This window comes from Puma concolor, chromosome E3 (genome assembly GCF_028749965.1).
Source record: "Puma concolor isolate L17-30 chromosome E3, mPumCon1.1.hap2, whole genome shotgun sequence".
NCBI classification, from domain to species: Eukaryota; Metazoa; Chordata; class Mammalia; order Carnivora; family Felidae; genus Puma; species Puma concolor.
This window is the reverse complement of record NC_141682.1, coordinates 19,458,487-19,478,469: the sequence shown is the minus strand read 5'-3', so window position 1 is coordinate 19,478,469 and position 19,983 is coordinate 19,458,487. Positions and strand designations below refer to the sequence as shown.

Below are 19,983 nucleotides of genomic sequence, written 5' to 3'. Positions count from 1 at the left end.
ACTTAGCTTGGGAGTTATCTGAAGGTGGCGGTCATCTGTCGTACTGCTCCGGACAGCTGACGCTCCGTGAACCCTCACCCGGGACCACATTAATGAGCCGAAGGAGATGAATGGCGTCGCTAAACGATCACTGTGGTGGTGGCATTATTATGACCATCGTTCCCATTTGACTGTGGAAGGCATGGGCACTCATATTTGCAGCGACCAAGCAGCAGCACTGGGACTCCCAAGTCAGATCTGTCTGACCCCAGAGCCCTGACTCGGCTCGTACCGCATTCCGTCTCCTTCTTTGCCTGCGGTGAACCTTAAGAGTCCGCCAGCCCTCGGGTTCTTATCACTCAGCCTGCAAAGGCAGGAGCGTGAGCTCGGTTGTGAGTCACACACATCAGACCCCGTTCCAGGCAGTACTGACCCAGCAAGGGTGCGGCCGCGGCCCGTTCTCTGGGAGCACCTCTGTTTTTGCTACTCCCAGCCATTTACTGCCGGACCCTCTTTCTGTCGCGTCCTGGTGATTACCGCGCCACCTGCCAGCTTCGGTCCTCTGACCCTCCTCCCTCGGGGGTTCTCAACCCTCGCCGTACTTTGGAATGGCCGGGGAAGCTTTACGACAGAATGCCCTGCCCTACCCCCAGAGGTTCCATTCGGTCATTCCGGCTTGGGGTCCGGGTATTAATCTTTCTGAAACCACCTTGGGATGTCGTAGAACTCGCACATTTTAAGTGCAACACTCGGTGATTTCTTTCTTTCTTTTCCTTTTTTAATGTTTATGTTTATTTTTGAGACAGAGAGAGAGAGACAGACAGACAGACAGCGTGCAAGCAGGGGAGGAACAGAGAGAGAGGAAGACACAGAATCCGAAGCAGGCTCCAGGCTCTGAGCTGTCGGCATGGAGCCTGATGTGGGGCTTGAGCTCACGAACTGCGAGATCATGACCTGAGCCGAACGCAGTCAGACGCTTAACTGACTGAGCCACCCAGGCGCCCCCAAAACTCAGTGATTTCTTAGCAAACCGACAGCATCGTGTGACCGTCACCACAGTCTGATTTTACAAAAGTTCTCTCACCCCGATGAGATCCCTTAGGCCATTTTAGAGTCAGTGCTCAGTTCCACCCCTGCCCTCAGTTAACACTAATCTGCTTCCTGCCTCTGTAGATTTGCTTTTTCTGGCCATTTCATACAAATGGAATCATCTGGGGGTGGCTGGGTGGCTCAGTCAGTTAAACTTCAACTTTGGCTCGGGTCACGCTCTCATCGTTAGTGAGATCGAGCCCCGCGTCCGGCTCTGTGCTGACAGATCGGAGCCTGGAGCCTGCTTCGGATCCTGTGTCTCCCTCTCTCTCTGCCCCTCCCCTGCTCGTGTTCTGTCTCTCTGTCTCTCAAAAATAAATATTAAAAAAAAAAAAAAATGGAATCACCTGTAGTATTTTTAAAGCCCCCAGGATTATAATGTGTAGCTATGGTTGAGAATCGCTGTTACCTCTTGGATTTTTCTTTTTTTTTTTTTACTACCGTTGCCTAGATTCACAGTGGCTCAGAGAAATCAATAGGCGCCTACAAGGGCTGCCTTTTAGATAAGCCGTAAGCGTAATGAGCACTTCAGATAAGCCGTAAGCCCAACGGGTCCTGGACTGAGAGCTTAATGATCATTTATAACCCGCTTTTTATGGAAACGTGCTTTTCAAAGTCCAGATGTGCTGACTTAGGGAGAAGCATTTGGAAGAGAGCTTGCACAACCTGTCTTAAGATGCGGAGTGCCTCCCTGCCGGTGGCCACGGCACTGAGTCAGAGCCGAGCCCTGAATTCGTGTGGCCTTGCCTTTGGCACTTCTGCTTTACATTTTTTTGTGTATGGCCTTTCGCCTCCGCCTGACTTCTTGCCCGGCTGTGGCAGTAAACTGAATCCCCCATCCCAGAACCGCCCCCCTCCCCGATAGGATTTAGCTCCACATGCTTTGTCCGCGTTGAGATCCTTTACAAAATAGGTCTCACATATTTCTGCCTGCTTCAGTACATTTTGAAACCTCAAACTCAGCTGCCCTCAGGCCCAAGCAGGTTTACTATCTAAATGACTCCCCTGGGGAGACCACCGCAGGGACTTGCACAGTGTCCCCGGCAGCGAGCTTCCTTCCGACTTTGCCACGAGCAGAAATTGTTGGTGGAGCACATGGTTACAGCAGGGACAGCAAATAGATTCCATTTCGTGTGCCAGAGGGGGAAAAAGGCCAGCTGACCAAACAAAAAGCTGTGGGATAAGCTTACGTGCGTAGGAAGACAATAAAACCCAATTCCGTTTATCTGAGAATATAACCTTTCATCTTATTGACTGGAATTCAAATAATAATAATAATACAGAGATTCAGTTAAGAGCCATCAGGGTTTTGTTATCGTTGTTTAAGGTAAAAAGTAAACGGTATTAATCTTAGGAAAGCTATAAACATGAAGGCAATTATGTACGTAGGTATATGTGTTAGGTATATACAAATAGGTATTAGGTATATTTCACCCATCCTATTACCAGAATACTTTGATCATTTTCCCTCTGAAAACTACCCTTTTCCTTTTCAGTGTTATGCAGGGGTCTTCTGTTTTTCTTTTCCCATACTTTCCCTTTAGAAGTCTATAAACCCTCTTTTAAGTCTTTTAAAACTACTTTTGGAATGTGTAACAAATTGTTTCATTTTTATAAAGTGTCATAGGGTTCCTTTACTTTTAAAATCCAGTTAGGTAGACTTCAGATCACTGCCCAGAAATTTAAGAAGACCGCTAATCTAATGAGACAGAACAGGAAAAAGTCACCCAGTAGTTCCCTGGCTCACTGTGAAATCAGACGAGTGTGTCCAGACTGGGCACAGAGGCTCAAGTGGGTTTTGTAAAGGCTTGTACCAGGAGAGGACAGCGTTGCTCAAAATCTGGTTCCCGGCAGAATGCATCTGGCCGCTGTCATTTCCCTGCAAATATAAATTTCATTGCAGTCGGTGACCGTGTATGTCTTTGCCCTGTAGACCGTATTGAGACGCCTCAATTGATGGGTCATAGTTTATATTCTTTCTCAAACATGCACTTAAATATTTGCAGGTAACCAGCATTTCAAATCAGTTTATTAAAAATTCTCTCCGTGTCTCACTTTTTTTTTTTTTTTTTTTTTGGATACACCCAAGTGATGGTTGAAGTGAAAAACCAACAGAATTATGAACTCTCGTGTGGCTTGGTCAACCAAAGCCGTCAACACCAGAATCTTGGGGCAGTGGGAAGGCACTGATGTTTGAAGTTCGTGTTGGCTCTCGGGGCCGTGTGTTTGCCATCCCTGGGGAGAGAGGGACTGAGTGGTAAAAGGTGAGCTTTTGCTCTCGGGCTGAGAGTGGCTCAGAGCTGGTGAAATCCCGAAAAGCTAGCGGCGCCGCTTGCCTTCAGAAGAGCAAGTTGGGAACGCGCAGACATCCCCCTTCAAAGTAAGAAGAATTGGGAGTGATTAGAAAAGATCAAAGCTTCTTGGGAAACCACACTGAACCGGTACACAGATCAGAGGTCAGCAAACTATGCAGTTTTAAGTGTTTGGGAAAAAAATCAGGAGAATATTTTGTGACCTAGGAAAGTTATGTGAACTCACATTTCAGCGGCCAGAAGTCACGGTTATTGGAACATGGCCAGGTCCATTCGTCTGTATGTTGTCTGTGACAACCTCTGTGTCTCAGTGGCAGAGCGGAGTAGTTGCAGCAGCAATGGTGTGGCCTGCAAGCCCGAAATATTTACGATCTGGCCTTTCCGGAGAAAGTTTGCCGACGCCTGACCCAGGCAGTGGTATTTATTTAGAACTTGTCCTGACATTGGTGTGTCGGTAAGCATTGGGAAGAGAACAATAGTTACAATATTTCAGTGGGTTTTGGGGTGGGGAGTGGGTGGAGGTGGGTAGGGGGAGGAGAGACATCACGTCTGATTTCCGCCTGTCACCAACGTCCCCAGCATCGGGCTGCGCCTCACATTTGGACTGTATCATCAGAGTCAGCCGCCCCCTTTCATTTTAGCGGCAGCTTCTCAAACATGAGGCGGGACTTCGGAGAAGGCCGGCTACACGCCTCCGGACCGGCTTCACGTACCAGTCCTCAAAGTGACTCCAGAAAGCCTCCTTGTGAGGTTTGCACCACACCCCGTGAGGATCACTGGTGTGCAGCCGGGGTTGGCACCCTGGTTGGTAGGCAGCCAGAGAGTAAATATTTTGAGCTCCACAGGCCGTCTGGTCTCTGTCGCAGTAACGCCACCCTGCCGTTGTGGTGTGAAAGCAGCCATAGATGATGCAGAAACGTATCAGCCTGGCTGTGCTCCAGTCACACTTGATTTGTGCACACCGAAACTTGAATTTCGTAGCATCCTTGCGCATCGTACGTATGTTCCTCTTTGGAGTTTCTTTCCCCCACCCCCAACCATTTTAAAGTAACAACCATTAGCTTGCCATACAGAAATAGGCAGTGAGCTAGATTGGATCTGTGGGCCATAGTTCGCTGACCCCTGGTAATATGGGTAGTTTACTTGCTGTATTTCTTTCTTTCATTAAAAAAAAACAAAACAAAAAACATTAGCTTGGGAAGGCACTATCATGTTTTAATTTTAGTCGCTGTGGATTTTACTGTGGAAGGCAATTCTACGCACACGTCTGCTTTTCTGCCTACTGCTATTGGATTTTTTTCTTGCTACCTCTGTTGAAATCTAGAAAGACCTTTTTTTCAAACCATTCTCTATTGTTGGGACAGCCATTTGCTTTTTCGTTAATGCATTCAGTGTGTATTTACGAAGCACCCACAACGGTGTGGCAGGCAGGTGGCCATGGCAAGCCGGGTGCTCCGGGGAAGGGGGGGGGGCAGTGATGGCCGAGATAGACTTGGTCTCTGCCCCCGTGGATCTCTCTGGCTCGCAGGGAAGAGGTCAGTCATGCACAGTGCTTGGCAGATCACAGCATGCACTGAAGGTGTGGACTTGAGCATTTATTTCCACGGTCCCATGATACGTGCGTTATGCAGGTGGACGCGGCCCACGTGCAGTAGTCTGTATCCTGGGAAACAGGGTGGTGTTTCACATTAGTGGCGTTGGGCATTTGAGTGTACCGATGGCAGAAACTTCTCCAGAAATCAGTCCACAATTAGAGTTGGAAATTGTCACGCCAGTTGGAGGTTTTCCTTTGACCCTGTGCCCTAGTGCAAGCCTCTGTGTCTTTCCGGGTAAGTTGAACTGCTTCAGGTTGGGGGCGTTTCCGTTTTCTTCTGGCCCAGTAAGCGTGAGACTCCCGTTAGGCACGACTGAAAGGCGGCCATTACCACAACCAGTCAAGGGAACCGGGGAGGACATCGAGGCCTGCACAGCCCTGCCGCTTGTAGGTTTTGGGGATTACAAGGGAAAAAGTTAATGCTTTACCAAAAAGTAATAAATTTAAAAATGCTGCCCTATGTAAGTAAGCCTTGTTTGAATGACTAGTGAGATTGCACAGTGGCTTGCATAGGAAAAAACAAACCCCAGAGTAAAATGGTGAGCCGGAAGTGCTTTCCTGCTTTGTATCGTTTTCCCAGTTACAGACAGGAAACATTCAAGTGTGTTTTCAAGCACAGAACATTGGACACAAAGAAGGCTCTGACGAAGCAGAAAAAGACCCGCATACAAAAAGTTTAGGTCTGTGGAGAAAAATGTCTGATTGAAAACAATGTGATTTAGCAAGTGTTTTTTTTTTTAATCGTTGGCTTGCGCTGTCTCTAGGTGCCTTGATAAGCTTAACATATTGCTCTCCCTCTTTGCTTTATTCATGAATTTTTAAAATCTGATCAAAAATCACATCTCAGGGGCGCCAGGGTGGCTCAGTCGGTTGAGTGTCCAACTCTTGATTTCGGTTCAGGTCATGATCTCGCGGTTCAGATTGTGAGATTGAGCCCTGCATCAGATTCTGGGCACTGATCTCGAGGAGCCTGCTTGGGATTCTCCCTCTCTCTCTGCCCCTCCCCTAGTCACACTCTCCCTGTCTCTCTCAAAATAAATAAGTAAACTTAAAAAAAAAATCACATCTCAGTAAAAACCAAGTTTCTGTGGCTAATATACTCTTTGAATGGGCACCGTGGCCAGTATTCTGAGTAATTGCTAGACTTCCCTGGGTAAAAGTTCTACTGGCAGATTCTCTGGTAAAGATGAACACTCCCAAACAGTTCAGCATAGAAAGGGCTGAGCCTTGGACCAGACACAGTGATGAGAAAGATCGAGTCATTTGGAGCACGTATTGGGGGAGGTAGGGACCATGGTGGTTCCCTAAAATTAAGGTGGGGCTAGCATAGACCAATGGGGGTATCTTAGTGTGAAGGAGCCACCCCAATTTGTATGTTACATTCCAGACTCCTGATTCGTCACAAAAAGTAATCTTACCAGATAGCCTGTATTCATGGTTTAGACGATTTAATATTAAAACCTCCATACTACCCAAAGCTGTCTACAGATTCAGTACAGTTCCCATCAAAATTCTAATGGCATTCTTCACAGAAAAAAGAAAAACAATTGTAAAATCCACATGGAACCACAAACGACTGAAACAGCAAAAGCAATCCTGCGCTAGAAGAACAAGGCTGGAGGCGTCACACTTCCCGATTTCAAACTCCTTGATCCTGGAACAACGTGGGTTTGAATTGCATGAGTCCACGTATATGCAGATTTTTTTTTGCAGTACAGTACTGTAGATGTATTTTCTCTTCCATACAATTTGCTTAATAGCATTTTCTTTCTAGGGGTGCCTGGCTGGCTCAGTCGGTTAAGCGTCCAACTTCCACTCAGGTCATGGTCTCGCAGTTCGTGAGTTCGAGCCCTGCATTGGGCTCTGTGCTAACAGGCTCAGAGTCTGAAGCCTCTCTGTCCCTCACCTGCACGCGCACACACACACACACTCTCTCTCTCTCTCTCTCTCTCTCTCTCTCTCAAAAGTAAATAAACATTAAAAAATGTTAAAAAGTAATTACATTTTCTAACTTTCTTTATTGTAAGAATACATTAAACAATGCACATAACATATAATACATATTAACCAACTATTTATGTTCTCAGTGATGTTTCTGGTCAACAGTAGCTACTAGTAGTTAAATTTTCAGGGAGTTAAAAGTTACGTGCCAATTTTTCACTGCACAGGGTCAACACCCCTAACTCCTATGTTGGTCAAGGGTCGGCTGTATATTACAAAGCAGTAGTCATCAAAATAGGATGGTATTGGCATAAAAAAGATACATAAATGGAACAGACTAGAAAGCCCAGAAATAAATCTGATTAAGAAGAGATATTGGATCTCTTTCTAAAATTAATTTTATCAGTGTAATATGTGGCTGAGTGTCCATAAAGGCAGGAAACATAGTGTCAACTTATTTTCAAGCTGTATGTTAACATTTTCGTATAATATGTTCCACATAGATTTCAGTCTCCAGATACCTTTTTAGGTAAAGTACCTCTAAATTGAAAGCAAAGGGTCTAGTTGGTAAAATGAAACAAAGGATAATAAATACATTGATTTGCTTTGTAATCAAATGACTTGATTACAGGGGTGTCAAATGACTCGACTTAAATCACTGTTTGAACCAGAAGTCCCACTATGGCACCTCGATTGCCGTCATTCTGGGTATTACGTACAGCAACAGTGCTGCCCCTTTGGACTGCAGAGGAGTCCTCGGAAAGTAGCGTGATCTGGCAACTGAGGCTCGAGCAACTCAGGATGTTCCTCTGCCGATTGATGGCCGCCAGGTCGGCTTTCTGGAAAGGTCTACATAGTTAATGATAATTGGAAAGCATGAGTGGGAGAACGCTGTGAAAGTACTTTGTTTCTTTTTAAAGTAAAGATGAGATGCCTGAAGGAAGTACTCAGTTGTTACTATTTGTGTGTGTATCATTGAATCACGTTCCTGGATTTGTGACAAACGTGTTTCAGTAAGGCTGTCAAGCTCAGAAATGATCATTTTAAATTTTTTTTTTTTCAACGTTTATTTATTTTTGGGACAGAGAGAGACAGAGCATGAATGGGGGAGGGGCAGAGAGAGAGGGAGACACAGAATCGGAAACAGGCTCCAGGCTCTGAGCCATCAGCCCAGAGCCTGACGCGGGGCTCGAACTCCCGGACCGCGAGATCGTGACCTGGCTGAAGTCGGACGCTTAACCGACTGCGCCACCCAGGCGCCCCAGAAATGATCATTTTAGGAAATGAAGGTTCAGCTTCTCTACAGCGCTCTTTATTTATTTATTTTAAATTTATTTTAAGTAGGCTCCATGCCCAATGTGGGGCTCAAACTCATGACCCCCAGATCTAGAGTTGCACATTCTACCGACTGAGCCAGCGAGGCGCCTCTAGAGCAGTCTTCTCTCCAAGGGTGGCCTGTGGGTCTCGGCCATGGAATTCTGGGAGGAAAGGGCCTCTTAAAGAAGCAGGATCGTGTTCCAGACCTGCTTTTGAACAGAGGTGAGGCCTGGAAACTGGCATTTTAAATCCGCACACTCCCCACCCTCAGTGATTCTATACACGCCCAGGTCTGGGAGCCACTGGTCTCGAGGCTTTGTTCTTGTTTGGGGTTGCTATTCTTTGCAGACTTTTGTTTGCTGGTTTTTTTCTTTGGTTTTGCTCAAGGAGCCCTCTGATGTCAACATTGGTGGAATTTCTCCCCACGTTATCATTCATTTCTGCCTGTTTTGTTTATTTTTTATTTTTTTATTTTAGAGAGAGAGAGCATGCATACACAAGCGGGGAACGGGGGGAGACAGGGGCCGAGGGAGACAGAGAGAACCCCAAGCAGGCGCCACCCTCCACACAGAGCCCGACGTGGGGTTTGATCCCACGACCCTGGATCATGACCTGAGCTGAGGTCAAGAGTTGAATGCTCGACCGACCGAGCCACCCAGGCGTCCGTCCCTAGCTGTTTTGTTTTAAACTCTGGGATAATAATTGTTACATTTCACGAGTTCCTTTGCATTTCTGGATTTCTGACTCTGAGCTTTTCATTTTTTCCCACAGAGCTGAGAAAACAGAAGTCCTCAGTGAAGATCTGTTACAGGTAACAAAATAAAATCTTCTTAAAGTGCTTTGCTTAAAGAGGAAAACAAAACAAAGCCTCATCGGCGAGAACTGAAGCAGATCTGTGTACGAACGTCTGTATGTATGATCTGAGACACGATGAGACTGATCGGCATGGTCCCGAGCAGGAAAGAAAAGCAGTTGGGTTGCACGGTGATAAAAAGGGGATCTGGAACTTCGGTGTCATGCTGTGAAGTTCAGATGGGGCTGTCCTGCTTTCAAGTGCCAGGTGTCGGGGTGGGGTGGGGGAGGCGCTGGCTGGCCTGGCCGGTCCACCGGCACTGCAGCCTGGTCACGGGTCCCGGGCAGGCTGCGGGCCTGTCGCTCGCTGCTATGACGGTGTCCTTGATGGGACAGGCCCTGCCAGCAACAGCCTAGAGTTTCCACTTCTTGCCTCTCATGCTATCCTCCTCCACTTCTGGGCTGAGTTGGCTCCTGACGGACATAGAGTCTCAGTGACGGTGACCAGACCTGTCAGAACCACCCTGAGGCCCTGAGGTGGCCTGTTACCAGCCTGGACTTTTCTGCCCTGCAGGAGGGATATTTCCTGCAGGGACCTCGGCCGGGGCCACTGCACTTCGTCTCTCACAGGCTTCCCTAACTTTGGGGCTGGGGGTTTCTTCCAGAAGGCCTGGGACCCTTTGTGCACATCCCTTCACTCGGCCTCAACCCCGTTCCGTCTCCGCCCACCTCACGGCACGCCGGGAAAGACAGAACCCTTCTGCACTGAGGTTTCTCTTAAGCCTCCTTGCTTGTGTCCTTGCTTCTCATTCCATGACCTTCGGCAGGTCTTTTCACCTGAGCCCCTGAAGACCAGCAGTCTGCTCCCGGGTGACTTTCTGTCTCTTCCCACAGAGAGGAGCTGGCATAGCTTAGAAAAATGATGCCATGCCAGCCCATGTCAGAACATCCTTCTAAATTATGACAGCCACCTGCAGGTAGAAGATTCTAAGAGCACGTTTTTTTTGTTGTTGTTGTTGTTTTTAAGGACCGGAAGTTTTTATTAAGAGTAGGAGGGTTTTTTTTTTAAAGAATTATTAGATAATCATATTCTTCTTTTTTTTATTTTTCTTTTTAACGTTTATTTTATTTTTGAGAGAGCGAGAGAGAGGGAGAGAGAGAATGTGAGCAGGGGAGGGGCAGAGAGAGAGGGAGACACGGAATCTGAAGCAGGCTCCAGGCTCTGAGCTGCCAGCACACAGCCCAATATGGGGCTTGAACTCCTGAACCGTGAATTCATGAGCTGAGCCAAAACTGGACACTTAACCAACTGAGCCACCCAGGAGCCCTGACAATCTTATTCTTAGTAATATTTGCTCATTGGCTTTGATCGTATATTTCAGCTTCACTTTCAGACTTTCAGAAATGTTGCTTGGGCTCGATAACCTTTAACTAGACTAGGTTTCACATCAGTGTTCTCTCTCCCACATCCCACGTTAGTAATAAATATGCACAACCTCCTTGAACCCTTGAAGCCCCAGGCCTTGCAGGCAGTTTGAGGACTGCAGAATTCCCACAGGAGGCAGGTGGCAACTGTCTGCTCCTGTCCCTTTCTTAGAACATCCACGGGGGCCTCAAGAGTTTGCCAGTTTCAAGGAACGCCTTGTTTCATCATGCAGATGCTTACCCGCCCCCCCCCCCCATACGAAATGATTCCCAGAGCTCCTGTGACAACGGTGGCAGGCAAGAAGCAGCATCACTCTCTCTCGGTGGACGTGTGAGGCTTACGTGGCACGGATGGTCACACTGGGTGCCTGTGAGCATGTGCTCCGTCGTCTTCCTGCCTGGGTCTGAATCCTGGCCTGAAACTTACCAGCCGTGAGGCCGTGCGGCCGTGGGCAGCAAGCTGTCCAATCCCTCTGTGCTTCGGTCCCCTCACCGGCCACACCCGCCACACCCGGTTACTGTGACAAGTCGGTTAATACAGGTCACACTCATGGAAGGTGCCTGCTACATAGCAAGCAACTTCTACAAGTTCGCTACCCTTATTGTATCAGTACTGAAATCTGCATCACTCAGGGCGCCTCGGTCGGTTAAGCGACCGACTCTTGATTTTTGGCTCAGGTCATGATCTCACAGTTTGTGGGTTTGAGCCCCGCACTGGGCTCTGTGCTGACAGCATGGAACCTGCTTGGGATTCTGTCTGTCTCTCTACCCCTCCCCTGCTCGCTCTCTCTCTAAAAAATAAATAAATATTAAAAAAAAATTTTTTTTTCATCATTCATGTGGTTTTTGTCATTTTAAAACACTGATTAGGAAATCACGGAAGGCATGTGAGCAATTAGTACACCTGAGGAGGCTGATGGTTTGCATTTGTTAGGAAATTGCTGAATTAAGTTAAAACGGACACATCCCCAGGCTTGCTCCCAAGTGACTGGGTCCGTGGTCAAGATTCACTTCATCCACCATTGCTATATGATGTTGAATAAGAGAATGCACGAATGAAACAAGGTGAACAGAGCAGGGTGAACACCCACAATGTGTGAAAACAAAGCAGAATTCAGGGGCACCTACGTGGCTCAGTCGGTTAAGCGGCCGACTTCGGCTCAGGTCACGATCTCACAGTTCGTGAGTGTGAGCCCCGCGTCGGGCTCTGTGCTGACGGTTCAGAGCCTGGAGCCTGTTTCACATCCTGTGTCTCCCTCTCTCTCTATCCCCGCCCTGCTCGCGCCCTCTCTCTCTCTCTCTCTCTCTCTCTCAAAAACAAACGCTAAAAAAATAAGATAAATTAAAAAAAGAAAGCAAGCAGAATTCATTTTCCCCAGTCCTGGTATTCTGCAAGCAAAGACAGATTCCCAGGACTTACAGAAGCCAGATGAGGCCAGCTACCATTATGTCCACTCACCAGGACTGAAGACTGAGTCTGAGGAATGCCCCCAGTTACACAGAGGGAAGGAAGAAAACTCAACCGAGAACCACCTCTACGGGAATGTGGCCTGGAGCATGAAGGGGTGAGAAAGTCCACCAAGGTCTAGCCTTAGATCTGTCCATAATTATGTGACACGGGGCAAAGCCTTTACTGCTCTCACCATTTAAAAATAAAATGAGATGAACAAAATAAAATCAATAAACTTAAAATGAAATAAGCAATGAAATTAGCCACCATGCATTCAGTCACGTGCCTCCCGCTACACATCATCTCATGAACTCCCATAATAGTCCAGAGAAGTTATCCCTTTATAAACAAAGCCCTGGCGGGGGCACCGGGGTGGTTCAGTTACTTGAGCGTCCATCCAAGCCTTATTTCGGCTCAAGTCATGATCTCACAGTTCGTGGGATCAAGCCCCGTGTCAAGCTCCAGGCTGCCAGCGCAGAGCCTGCTTGGGATTCTCTCCACCCATCCCCACCCCGCTCCTTCCCTGCTCATGCTCTCTCTCAAAATAAGTAGAGAACTTTTTTAAAAACAAATCAAAATCAAAAACAAGGACCTGGGGCTCAGAAAGATCCAAATAACAGCTAATAACCTGCTCAGCAGCCGGGCAATCCTGAAAACGCTCTTGTACAAATTAACTCGCTTACTCCTCACTACACCTTATTAACGTCGGGACTGTTAGTATTCTCATTTTCCTGATCAAGAGACAGCACGGAGAGGTTATGAAACTTGTCCAGGTCACACAGCTAGGCAATCTACCTCCAGAGCATGGACTCCCAACCACCCTACAATTCTGCCTAAGGGCACCCGGCCAATCCTAAGAGCCAGGGCCAGGACTCGGACCCACGCTGAGTAATTCCAAAGCTCTAAAACAGAAGCCTTCCCACCACATCAGAAGAGAAAAACAGGCAACCAGCGGGCCAAACTCGGGGATCTTACAAATTAGGAATTTTACATTAAAATTCTACACTGTAGCTTCTCCTGAAAAATTGGGGGTTCTCAACTCCGGGCTCCCATGTCCACATGGGAACGAGGTGGCACTGAGCAGGGGTGAACTGTGGTTCACCAGAGTCCCCAGCACTCCTGTCTGCCTTACACCTGGCCAACTTCCTCCACTGCATCACCTGCCTGCCTCGGAAGGAATCAGGGTTCGCTACCCTGACACCCATATGTTAGCCAAAATTCCTTCCATCGCGATCTATGACTCTATAATTAATACAACGGTAAAATGTGAACTTTACAAAGTTTTTGTAAAGGCCAAGAGAGAAGTTCCAAAAACCCTGGCTGCGAGTTTGCAGGAAGTTAAGAAATCAGGAACGCTGGGAATTGCTGGAATCGATTTAAAAAGGAGATGTGTGTGTGGCCAGAGGCGGAAGGAAAAGAGTGAGTGGAAATTTATACTGAGGTTGCTCAGAGAGGGTTAGCCACCACGCGAACGCATACAGCACGCAAAGGTCTTGGAGCTTCCTTTTACCTGTTCATGGTTTATGAACACAGCTGTCTCAAAACTGTTAGCTGCCCACTTGAGAAGGTTGGCCGACTGCTCCGGAGTCATGTAAACCAGCACACGTTCCGTTATCAGCAGTGTTGGCAATCTTCAGAGAAGAAAAAAGGCACATAAGTATGTATTCATCAAATCGGGACTCTAACGGCAGCCACGGATAGTGCTGGCAGGGCAGGAAAACCCTGGGGTGCACACCGCAGGAAGAGGAGAAGCCCCGGATAGCACGTCAACTATCAGGGCGCTAAGAGGCGGAGAGCCCCGTTGTGACCCAAAGTTTCAGACCGTAACAACGTGAGCACTGAGCAAGGTTTTGTCTGGCTGGCTCCAAATTCTCCCCCGGCATGCCCGCACATGGTGACGAGGTGGCCCTGCAGACCCCTTGCTCCCAGGTAGTCTAGTTCCCTTCCCCTGGAATCTGGGTTAGGCCTGTAACTTGCTGTGGCCAATACAACAGTAGCAAACACGACGCAAGCGGAAGCTGAAAATCACTTGCACGTTGGCCCTTGCCCTCTTGCTCAGCAGCCTGAACCAGTGTGGCAATGAACCCAAGCCGGCTTGCTATCGGAGGGGAGGCCCTGTGCGTGAGAATGAGGCATCCGCATAGGAGGGAACCCCAGGGGACCTCAGCTGCAGCTGGCTCCAGTGGAAGAACCACCCAGCGAAGCCCAGTCCAAATGGTCAACTCACACAATCCTGAGCAACTTGTGAACTGCTCTGAATTGTGAGTTGTTCGAGACCGCTGAGGCTGCAGAGATTTTGGTACACGTCAAAAGCTGACTGATAAAATGCAGAAATACTGCTATCCCTTCAACAGAATCTAATTCTTCTCACACAGACTTTTGTCATCAAGAATTAAAAACAACACGAACAGTCTTCAGCAAATGACACATTAGTATGCGGTCTGAGTTACCAGACCCGAAGTAACGAACAAATTACGAAACAGGAAAAGCAATAAACTCCTACAGAAATCTCTAAAAGCTTTACATGTTGGAAGGGAACACAGGCAGCCCTAAATTATGTGAGCTCTGCTGATTTATTCCTGCTCCTTCTGACTCCTTTACTGGATCCTCCTCCTTCTCTGCCCCTTTACGCTGCTGTTCCTCATGGCTGGTTGCTAGTTTTCTCACAAAGCACGTAGATTATTTTTGCCTATTTTTATTGGCGGGGAATTTCAAAACAAATAAATTGTCTGAACTGAAAATACCCAAGAAATTTGCTGAAAAGAACATCGTGTACGTTAGTGTCAGAATGTAACCCATGCAGTTAGACTCAGTGCCTGGACTCATGATCACTAGAGAGAAAGGCTACCCACAAATGCTGCTGGCTTTGACCTGACAGTCCCGACTATCCACTGTTACTGTTTATCAGGATTTCCTTTTTTTTTTTTTTTTTTTTCCTTTTTTTGACAAGGAAATGTTGTACAACTCAAGTGACTTAAAAATATACACCCAGGGGTGCCTGGGTGGCTCAGTCGGTCAAGCATCCAACTTCAGCTCAAGTCATAATCTCACAGTCCATGGGTTCGAGCCCCACATCGGGCTCTGCTCACCGCTCAGAGCCTGGAGCCTGCTTCGGATTCCGTGTCTCCCTTTCTCTCTGCTCCTCCCCGGCTCGTGCTCGCACTCTCTCTCAAAAATAAATAAACACTAAATGAAATTAAAAATATATATCCAGGTGCGCCTGGGTACCCCAGTCAGTTGAGCATCTGACTTGATTTCGGCTCAGGTCATGATCCGAGGGTTATGGGATTGAGCCCTGTGTTGGCACTCCACGTTGAGCATGCAGCCTGCTTGGGATCTTATCTCTCTCTCTCGTTTTCTCTACCCCTCTCCCTGACTTGCACATGCTCTCTTTCTCTCTCTCTAAAATAAATATATATGTATGTGTATACAAATACACACACACATATGTATGTATATATCTACAAATGCTCTCTGGACCCAATTGGGTCATGGTACAAAGAATGAGAGAACTAAATCCAGAGGATAGACAATGAAGTCCAAGATGAAGTTGAAAATCAGAAAGAAAAACATTAAAAGGAAGTTTAAAGTAAGCAATTTTTTTTAACCTAAGTCTAAAACCCCAGATTATATCAATAGGAACGATTAGAAAAAGTGAGTGGGTGGAAAAAAAAGTTTCAAAACCTCAATAGGTTGATAATTAGAGAAAAACAGTTCCAAAAACGTTTTTATTGATTTAAAAAATTTTTTTTAATGTTTATTTATTTTTGAGAGACAGAGCACAAGCAGGGGAGGGGCAGAGAGAGAGGGAGACACAGGATCTGAAGCAGGCTCCAGGCCTCCAGGCTCCAAGCTGTCAGCACAGAGCCTGATGCAAGGCTCGAACCCACGAACCATGAGACCACGAACTGAGCTGAAGTCGGATGCTTAACCGACTGAGCTACCCACGTGCCCCTCCAAAAACCTTTTTAATGCAAAAGGCACCGACTATTACATACGGTATTACCACATGGGGGGAAGCCAGGTGGAGAAGGCTACGTGGGAATTTCCTGTACAGCTTTTGCAACTTTTTTTTTTACAAATTTGAATTATTTGAAAATGAAAAGTTAGACACGTTTACAGTGTAGTTTTAAGAGGTAGCTTCGCCAATATTAAAAACAGGATTAATACTTTTCAGAAGAGAAGTCTAAGTGAAGCGAAAACAGCCCACGGAGGAAAACACAGAGCACAAATGAACCCCAGAGAACTATGGATGTAATTCTAATACTTGTGATAGCCGCTGTTCCTTATCCATTTTGTAAATCTCCAGAAGTGAGGCAAACTTGCCTATCAGGAGCTCCCCTGATTAATTTTTTTTTAAGTGTATTTACTTATTTTGAGAGAGACAGAGGGCAAGCAGGGGAGGAACAGAGAGAGAGGGAGGAAGAATCCCAAGCAGGCTCTGTCAGCACAGAGCCCAATGTGGGGCTCAATCTCATGAACCATGAGATCACGACCTGAGCCGAAATCAGAAGTTGGATGCTTAACCAACTGAGCCACGCAGGCATCCCAAGAGCTCTCCTGATTTGTAAGTGGTTATTTCCCTGGCTATGTAGCACATTTGCCCAAATGGTGTGTTTCTACGTTCGCAGCGGGTTGCTGCTGGTTACCACTGCAACTGTAATAATCTACAGATTATAGCTTATGCGCCAATTTCCGTTCAACTGCTTTCACACGCATACTTAATATAATCTCCAAGCTGTCAGCGCAAAGCCTGACATGGGGCTCGATCTCCCCAACCGTGAGATCATGACCTGAGCGGAAATCAAAGAGTTGGACGCTTAACCAACTGAGCCACCCAGGCGCCCTGCAGTTGTAGGTTTCTATACATAGAATTATCTTCTCTCAAACTTTATGGTATTAGGCATCAGTATGTCATAAAAGCAATACACGTGATTCTGATGTGAAAACAGGAGAAACATTGCTTCTCAAAAACTTAGAAAACCTCCCTCATAGCCATGAAATGATAAACATTTCAGAATTAAAAACGGAACACGGGTCTCATGCTGCACTTTCACCTGACCTTATTTCGTATTCGCATGAAATCACAAACGCGTAAGAGGTTAAAACAAGATCTCACTGTGGATTCATGTTCCATTTCTTTAGCTTCTCTTCGAGTTCAGGTGAATCTCGGAGATCTGCTCCAATAATGGCATAGCTCTTTGAATCCAACAGGTGTCCATCTGGAAAGAGATTATCATTTCAACAGAAATTCATCCAGAGATGGTCATTTCAATGGATTTCTTTTCAAAATTAAATTATTTTTTCTCCATTACACAAATACATGTCCCACTGCAAAAAGGAAAAAAAAAAAATCAGGAAGGAGGAGGGTGGAATGAACGAAAATCACATCTTCCAACTATTAATGTTTTGGTATAGAACATTCCAGTCTTTCTTCTATACATACAACATAACCCCATACACACAACATAAGCACATTTTCTGTCACACAAATACGTACACACACATCACACAGGAAAAAGAAAACAGGGCCAATTCTTCTTTTGAAAACTGCTTTTCCTACTTAACAGTAATATCAATGACATCATCGTCTGTAATGATTTCCTAGCATTCCATCAGTGGATAAAACGACTTACTCAGCCAAGCCCTCACGATTAGGCCTGTGGTATCTCCAAATTTTCTCCATCTGAGGCACTGCGATGAGCATCTTTGTATAGACCTCATGAAGCACCTGTCCAGTTAAGTAGGTCTCTAGGAGTAGAATTAGGAGGTCAAAGGGTAACCTATTTAAGTATTGGTACCGATCGGCTGGCCACTCTCTAAATGTCGTGCCAATTTGTGAGATACTGTGTTTAAAAGAAAATAGCTTCTAAAGTATTTACAAATACAATGATGACATTTGCTTGAAAATGCTCCCACAGAGGTCAGACAGAATTGGTTTCTATAGTGGTTCTCGAGCTTTGGCAGTCATCAGAATCACCTGGCGGGCTTGTTAAAACAGACTGATGGCTTCTACCCCCCAGGTTTCTGATGTAGCAGATCTTCCAGAAGTAGACATTTTGTCAAATTCTTTCAAAAGCTAGACATCTGTATTTCCAACAAATGCTCCGCAGTGGTGATGTCACTAGTCCAGGACTACACTTTTAGAACCACTGGAACGGATGAAATTGGCCACAGTTAAAAGTTCCGTGATGGGTACATGGAGGTTCATTTACTTATTTATTTTGAGAGATGGCGGGGGGTGGGGGTGGGGGGAGAGTGGGGTAAGGGTGGAGAAAGAGGGAGAGAAAGAATCCCAAGCAGGCTCTGTGCTAATAACACAGAGTCCAGTGCAGGGCTCAAACTCATGAACTGTGAGATCCTGACCTGAGCCCAAATCAAGACTTGGCCATTTGACTGACTGAGCCACCCAGACGTCCCCCTTGATTTACTCATTCGGACTTACTTTTCATTGTGTGCCCATTTAGATACTTTTAAGTTTCACCTCATGCATATTTCAGCTTTAAGAAATGATCAATTTCAAGATGCGTATTTTTTCTCAGTTTCACATTTCTGAAATGAGGATGCATCAGTCAATAACGTTTCGGTTTAACTTAGCAGCACCTTTTCTTTCCTGATGGAAAATAAATAGTGTGATTCTTGCAATCACAGCCTCAAAGGTTTAATGAAATAGGGCAATTTTTCAGTGAAAGTGTGTCAGTGTTATCATCGCCTATCACTTTTCTCAAATTTTCACTCACATTTGTATTTTCATTAATTTTTATTTCAACTGTCCCTCTCCCAGTATGATGGCAAGATCAAAAACTATCAAGGACAGGACTAGAAAATTTGCCTACACAAGACACAAACCCAGAGTTAAAAACCAAGTGAAAGGCTAGGAAAGAAATCTGCCAATCAACAGTTGATGAGGGATTTATATCAAAGAACATTGCTTTATGTTGTAAAGGATTCCTATAAATTGAAAAGAAAATGAAACAATGCAACTGGAAAATATATGAGCAAAGGAAATTTACAAAGAAATCCCACAGGCCAACAGAAGGAAGGGTACTCCGTTCCACTAGCCCGTTCAAAGTTATAAAAATTTAAAACAAACAAAAAAAGTTACAAAAAATTTTTTAATTCATAGATTTGGCAGACTGGCAGGAATTTTTAAAAATGGTAGTAGCCAGTGTTAGCGAGGGTGTAGGGAAAGAGAACCCTCATCTACTCTAGTGAAAATACAAATTAGTCGAAAGGGTCTTGAAGCACGGCTTGGCAGTAGCTATTAGAATTCATAAGGTACAATTTTTTGAACTGGCAATTCCTGCAAATATGCACCTATAACTAGGCTTTCTACAAAACTGTTTCACAGGAAACCATAAAGAAGGCGGCAATCTAAAGGACCATCAGGAGCGAAGACGTTAAGTAAAATGGAATTTCCATGCAGAGGAGTACTACGAAGTCACCAGAAATAACGAGGTAGATCTAATATGGCAACATGAAGACAGCCGTGCTTCACTAGGATGCACGAAGAACAAGTTTCAAAACAGTACGTGTAAATGATTCGCTTTACTAAAATTATACATAAAACTGTATTTATTTATTTATAGAAGTATAGATTCCCTCTTTCAACAAATGCATGTTGATCTACATCATATATATTTATTTATTCAATATAGGCATACATTCCTTCAACAAAAATTTACTGAACCTTTTGCGGGCCGGGCACGGGATTCTATTTCCATGTGTATTTTCTTACGCGTGATATTTACCTGCCTCTAGGTACACTGTCCATCCACAGGAGAAAACACCCTGCACGGTGGTTATCGTGGTGGGGGGAGAGATTACGCAGGGTCTTTACTTTCTACTTGAGCTGTTTCTACACTGATGGGTCGAAGGCAACGCAAAGGGCTAACCCTTTCATTACAGCTAATCCTTCTGACGCAAATATTTTTTTAAAATTTTTTTTTCAACGTTTTATTTATTTTTGGGACAGAGAGAGACAGAGCATGAACGGGGGAGGGGCAGAGAGAGAGGGAGACACAGAATCGGAAACAGGCTCCAGGCTCTGAGCCATCAGCCCAGAGCCTGACGCGGGGCTCGAA

General features: G+C 45.8%; 1 protein-coding gene and 1 long non-coding RNA gene across 5 annotated transcripts in view; one reads left to right on the top strand and one right to left on the bottom strand.

Moving 5' to 3' along the window:
• LOC147573021 (uncharacterized) overlaps positions 1 to 19,983 on the top strand; it is a 43,760-nt gene that overhangs the window by 14,787 nt on the left and 8,990 nt on the right. For all 4 annotated transcript variants that reach the window (XR_015245555.1, XR_015245556.1, XR_015245554.1 and 1 more), the window contains exons 2-3: positions 9,004 to 9,043; positions 19,251 to 19,427. This is a non-coding gene — a long non-coding RNA (uncharacterized LOC147573021). The remainder of the gene's footprint in view (positions 1 to 9,003; positions 9,044 to 19,250; positions 19,428 to 19,983) is intronic.
• LOC147573020 (leucine carboxyl methyltransferase 1-like) overlaps positions 2,595 to 19,983 on the bottom strand; it is a 44,564-nt gene continuing 27,175 nt past the window's right edge. The window contains exons 6-8 of the mRNA XM_086692480.1: positions 17,019 to 17,121; positions 13,410 to 13,530; positions 2,595 to 2,947 (exon numbers count right to left, since the gene is read on the bottom strand). Coding sequence (XP_086548606.1) covers positions 2,792 to 2,947; positions 13,410 to 13,530; positions 17,019 to 17,121 — 380 coding nt within the window. The 3' untranslated portion in view covers positions 2,595 to 2,791. The remainder of the gene's footprint in view (positions 2,948 to 13,409; positions 13,531 to 17,018; positions 17,122 to 19,983) is intronic.